We start from the raw sequence: 5,615 nt of genomic DNA on the forward strand, positions 1-5,615 counted from the left end.
GTGCCAGTTTGGGCGTTTAACTCCCATTCTTGTGCCAGTTCCGGCGTTTAACGCCGGGCAGTTTTAAGCTGATTTGAAACGCCGGTTTGGGCCATCAAATCTCGGGCAAAGTATGAACTATTATACATTGCTGGAAAGCCCAGGATGTCTACTTTCCAACGCCATTGAGAGCGCGCCAATTGGGCTTCTGTAGCTCCAGAAAATCCACTTCGAGTGCAGGGAGGTCAGAATCCAAGAGCATCTGCAGTCCTTTTCAGCCTCTGAATCAGATTTTTGCTTAGGTCCCTCAATTTCAGCCAGAAAATACCTGAAATCACAGAAAAACACACAAACTCATAGTAAAGTCCAGAAAAGTGAATTTTAGCTAAAAAACTAATAAAAATATACTAAAAACTAACTAAAACATACTAAAGACAATGCCAAAAAGCGTATAAATTATCCGCTCATCATAGCCATGGTACTTCTTCACTCTATGTCCATTCACCTTGCTTCACTTTTAGAATCAAACAACTCCACCACTCCATAGGACTTTATCTCCTTCACCTTGAAAGGTCCTTCCCATCTAGAGCGGAGCTCGCCAGGCATGAAACAAAGCCTCGAATTGTAGAGGAGAACCTCATCACCTTCTTGGAAGTCCTTCTTCTGGATGTGATGGTCATGGAATGCTTTATTCTTTTTCTTGTAAATCCGGGCATTCTCATATGCTTCATTCCTCAAACACTCGAGCTCCTCTAGCTGCAATTTTCTGGCTACTCCGGCTTGGGTCAAATCCATGTTGCACCGCTTTACTGCCCAATAGGCTTTCTGCTCAATCTCCACCGGAAAGTGGCATGCCTTACCATAGACGATCCGAAAGGGACTCATCCCTAACGGAGTCTTGTAGGCCGTTCCATACGCCCATAGTGCATCTCCTAACTGGAGGCTCTAATCCTTCCTTTGCGGATTGACCACTTTTTCCAAGATTCTCTTAATCTCCCAGTTGGACACTTCCACTTGTCCGTTGGTTTACGGATGATAAGCAGTGGCAACCTTACGCACCACCCCATAGTGCTTGAGCAGTGCCTCTACTTTCCTGTTACAAAAGTGGGATCCTTGGTCGCTCACGATTGCTCGTGGCGACCCATAACGGCATACAATGTTATTCCCAATAAAAGAAATGACGGTATTGGCATCGTCAAGGTGGGTAGGTATTGCTTCCACCCACTTTGACACGTAGTCAACCACTAATAGAATATATAAATATCCACTGGAATTGGGAAACAGTCCCATAAAGTTAATGCCACATACATCAAATATCTCACAGAACAACATATCTTGTTGAGGCATTTCATCCCTTTGGGATGTGTTTCCCGACTTCTGACAATGATGCCAAGACACACATAACCGGTTAGCATCCTTGAATAAGGTTGGCCACCAGAATCCAGAATCTAACACCTTTTTAGCGGTTCTTTGTGGGCCAAAGTGGCCACCACATTCGGACGAATGGCAAGTTTCAAGAATGGGTTGGATTTCGGACTCCAGAACACATCTTCGAATTACTTGGTCCACTCCCCTCTTCCACAAGTGAGGGTCATCCCAAATGTAGTATTTGGAATCACTCCTCAACTTATCCCTTTGGTGGTTAGAAAAGTAGGGAGGGAAGAGTTTCGCAACCAAGTAGTTCACCATTGGGGCAAACCAAGGAAAGCTACCCGACACAGCATGCAAACTATCCAATGGGAATAAGTCATTGATCGGGAATGGATCAAATTTTAAATTCTCAAGGCGGCTTAAATGATCCGCAACAAAGTTTTGAGATCCACTCTAATCCTTAATCTCAATGTCAAATTCTTGCAAAAGCAAGATCCAATGTATGAATCTAGGTTTTGACTCATTCTTAGTCAATAAGTATTTCAAAGCTACATGATCCGTGTATACCACTATCTTTGATCCTAGCAGATAAGATCTGAATTTATCTAAAGCATGAACAATAGCTAAGAGTTCATTTTCAGTAGTGGTACAGTTGGATTGTGCTACATCAAGTGTTTAAGAAGAGTATGCAATGACATAAGGGAGTTTACCATCACACTGTGCAAGCACGGCACCTATAGCTTGGTTTGACGCATCGCACATTATCTCAATTGGCAACATCCAGTTGGGGCCTCGCACAATCGGTGCCGTGGTAAGAACTCTCTTTAGCTCTTCAAAAGCTTTCACACATTCATTGTCAAACTCAAAGTCCACATCTTTTTGGAGCAGGCGCGACAATGGCAAAGCAATCTTGCTGAAATCTTTGATAAAACACCTATAGAATCCTGCATGTCCTAAAAATGAGCGAACCTCCCTCACAGATGAGGGGTGAGGTAAAGTAGTAATAATATCGACCTTGGCCGCGTATACAGAAATGCCTTTACTAGATACTACATGTCCTAACACTATACCTTGTCTTACCATAAAGTGACATTTCTCAAAATTCAAGACAAGGTTAGTGTCACACACATCTAGCTAAGACCTTGGCCAAGTTCTCTAAGCAACAATCAAATGAAGTTCCATAAACACTGAAGTCATCCATAAAGACTTCCAGACAATTCTCCATTAGATTGGAAAAGACACTGGTCATGCACCGCTGAAAAGTAGCAGGTGCATTACATAGTCCAAATGGCATCCTTCTGTAGGCAAAGGTGCCAAAAGGGCAAGTGAATGTGGTATTTTCCTGATCTTCAGGAGCAATGTGAATCAGGAAGTAACCAGTGAATCCATCAAGAAAGCAGTAATGGGATTTACCCACCAAACGGTCCAACATCTGATCGATAAAGGGCAAAGGGTAGTGGTCCTTCCTTGAAGCGGCATTCAACCTTCTATAGTCGATGCACACTCGCCATGCATTTTGTACTCTCTTGGTGACCACTTCACCATCATCCTTTTTAACCACAGTGATGCCTGATTTCTTGGGAACAACCTGAACCGGCCTCACCCACTCACTCTCAGAAATCGAGTATATGATACCCGCATCAAGTAGCTTAGTGACCTCCTTCTTTACCACATCGAGGATGGTTGCGTTGAGCCTCCTTTGCGGTTGCCTAACCGGCCTAGCTTCCTCTTGGAGAAATATACGGTGCATGCACTTGCGAGGGTCAATTCCCACAATATCGGCTAGGCTCCAACCAATTACCTTCTTGTACTTTCTGAGAACATCTAGGAGCTTTTCTTCTTCTTTACTAGAAAGCTCACTAGCAATAATGACCGAAAACTTTTGGTTGTCCTCTAAGAAAGCATACTTCAGATGAGATGGAAAAGGCTTCAATTCACTCATTGCCCTAAGCTGAGGTTCCTTTTCATCAAGCTCACGGAGTTCATTCTCAACAACTTTCTCATGTTTGCGCTCTTCATCATCCGTCTCTTCAACAATATGGTAGCACGACTTGTTATGGTCTTCTTCTCGTACTTTCGCTACCACTTCATCGATTACATTGCATCAGAGAACGGAATACTTTTCAGGAGGATGCTTCATGACTTCTTCCAGATTGAACTTGATAGCCTTGTCCCTAACCTCAAAGGAATATGTGCCGGTGAAGGCATCTAACTTGAATTTAGAGGTCTTAAGGAAGGGTCTACCAAGTAGAATGGAGGATGAGCTTCTATTTTCTGTTGGAGGCATTTCAAGGATGTAAACATCAACCAGAAAAACCAAATCCTCGATCGCCACAAGTACATCTTTGGCTATTCCTATTACCGTGATCACACTTTTATCGGCTAAGGCAAACCTCGCCACCGACTTCTTTAATGGAGCTAAATTCAACCGCACAAAGGTAAAAAGCGGCATGATGCTTACACAAGCTCCAAGGTCACATATACAATCATGAAAAGTGCATCCACCAATACAACAAGACACCAAACAAGGCCCAGGGTCACCACATTTCTTTGGAATAGGTTCCATCTAGGAAGAAATTGAACTACCCAAGGATAATGTCTCCAATTCTCCTATCCTATCCTTGTGTGTACACAAGTCTTTCAAAAATTTTGTATACTTTGGAATTTGTTGAATAGCATCAAGAAGTGGTATGGTTACCTCAACCTTCTTGAACACTTGAAGCATGTTCAAATCAAATTCCGGTGTCTTCTTTGCTTTCTTCACCATGGAAGGGAATAGAATAAGGATGGACTCATCCACTAGAGCTTTCCTCTTGGGTTCCTTGAGGTTTACTCCTTCTTCCTCATGCCTTTTGTCTACCTCCTCCTCATCATGTGGAGCTTCAACAACCACTTCTTCCTCATGAATGTCCTCCAAGACCCTTGGAGGTATCTCCTCCAATGTAGTTCCCAACCGTAGTGTGATGGCGTTGAGACTGCCCTTTGGGTTTGGTTGGGGTTGGAATGGAAGGTTAGAAGAACTTGAGGGTTGGTTGGTGTTATTGGAGAAGGACATGGACATCTTTGAAATCATGTCGGTAAAATTGGCCTATTGAGCACTCATGGCCTTGAATTGAGCCTTATAGCTCTCATCACGTTTATCCACAGCGGCTCTAAGCTCGTCAACTTGATTTCTGGGAGATGGAGAGGTTTGGTTAGATTGTTGTCTATGGTGTGGTGCTTGGTACTTGGTGTAGTTGTTTTGGTTTTGGTTGTGGTGATTTTGGTTGGCTTGGTAGTTGTTGTTCTTGTGGTGGTATTGAGATGAAGATTGGTTGTTGTTGTGATGAGAAGAAAAGTTGTTCCATCTTTGGTTTTGATTGCTCCTTTGTGCATTATCCCTCCACCATTGATGTTGATTACTACCATGAGGGTAGTTATTTTGGCCTTGAGAAGGATAGGGTGGACGGTTGTTGTAATTTACATTGGCCACTACAAGGGCATATTCCTCCTAAATTTGATGGCATTGATCGGGGTAATGTGTAGTGCTAGATCACAAACCATAAATCCTAGGAGGGCCTTCAAGTTGAGCAACTTGAGGTGGAGCTTGGATGGCTTGGATGGAGTAGAACTCCTTTTGATCCTTTTGTATTTGCGTGAGGATGGTGGTCATGTCCCCAAGTGCTTTGGTTAGGCTTGATTCGGAAGGGGATGGTTCTACCACACCCTTGAGAAGATTACCTCTCACCCTTGCATGTTATGTAGCTTTGGCAACATCCTTTATTAAATTCCAAGCTTCTCCCTCCGTCTTATTCTTCGAAAGGGAACCACCGCTAGAAGCGGTGAGCAATCTTCTATCTTTTACACAAAGACCTCTGGTGAAGTAGTGATGAGCGGATAATTTGTACGCTTTTTGGCATTGTTTTTAGTATGTTTTTAGTATGATCTAGTTAGTTTTTAGTATATTTTTATTAGTTTTTAGTTAAAATTCACTTTTCTGGACTTTACTATGAGTTTGTGTGTTTTTCTATGATTTCAGGTATTTTCTGGCTGAAATTGAGGGACCTGAGCAAAAATCTGATTCAGAGACTAAAAAGGACTGCAGATGCTGTTGGATTCTGACCTCCCTGCACTCGAAGCGGATTTTCTGGAGCTACAGAAGCCCAATTGGCGCGCTCTCAACGGCGTTGGAAAGTAGACATCCTGGGCTTTCCAGCAATATATGATAGTCCATACTTTGCCCAAGATTTGATGGCCCAAACCGGCGTTCAAAGTCACCCTCAAAA

At 43.0% G+C, this 5,615-nt stretch overlaps 2 protein-coding genes across 2 annotated transcripts; both read right to left on the reverse strand.

Annotated features, from left to right (window-relative positions):
- Window positions 1-480: 480 nt before the first annotated feature.
- LOC107491637 (uncharacterized) lies at window positions 481-864 on the reverse strand. Its single transcript, XM_016112527.1, has one exon. The coding sequence runs from the start codon at window positions 862-864 to the stop codon at window positions 481-483; it is 384 nt and encodes a 127-aa protein (XP_015968013.1).
- Window positions 865-3,454: 2,590 nt separating this feature from the next.
- Window positions 3,455-4,423, reverse strand: LOC107491620 (uncharacterized). The gene is made up of 2 exons (XM_016112506.1): window positions 4,049-4,423; window positions 3,455-3,916 (listed from the first exon to the last, which is right to left on the reverse strand). The coding sequence occupies exons 1-2, from the start codon at window positions 4,421-4,423 to the stop codon at window positions 3,455-3,457; spliced, it is 837 nt and encodes a 278-aa protein (XP_015967992.1).
- Between the last annotated feature and the right edge of the window lie 1,192 nt (window positions 4,424-5,615).

This window comes from Arachis duranensis, chromosome 1 (genome assembly GCF_000817695.3).
Source record: "Arachis duranensis cultivar V14167 chromosome 1, aradu.V14167.gnm2.J7QH, whole genome shotgun sequence".
NCBI classification, from domain to species: domain Eukaryota; kingdom Viridiplantae; phylum Streptophyta; class Magnoliopsida; order Fabales; family Fabaceae; genus Arachis; species Arachis duranensis.

Excerpts from the sequence above, each read along its gene's own strand:
- LOC107491637 (XM_016112527.1), bottom strand. The coding sequence starts at position 864 with ATGAGTCCCTTTCGGATCGTCTATGGTAAGGCATGCCACTTTCCGGTG.
- LOC107491620 (XM_016112506.1), bottom strand. The coding sequence starts at position 4,423 with ATGATTTCAAAGATGTCCATGTCCTTCTCCAATAACACCAACCAACCC. Across the intron at positions 3,917-4,048 it reads AAGTGTTCAAGAAGGTTGAG|ATGGAACCTATTCCAAAGAA; the intron begins GTAACCATACCA and ends ATTTCTTCCTAG.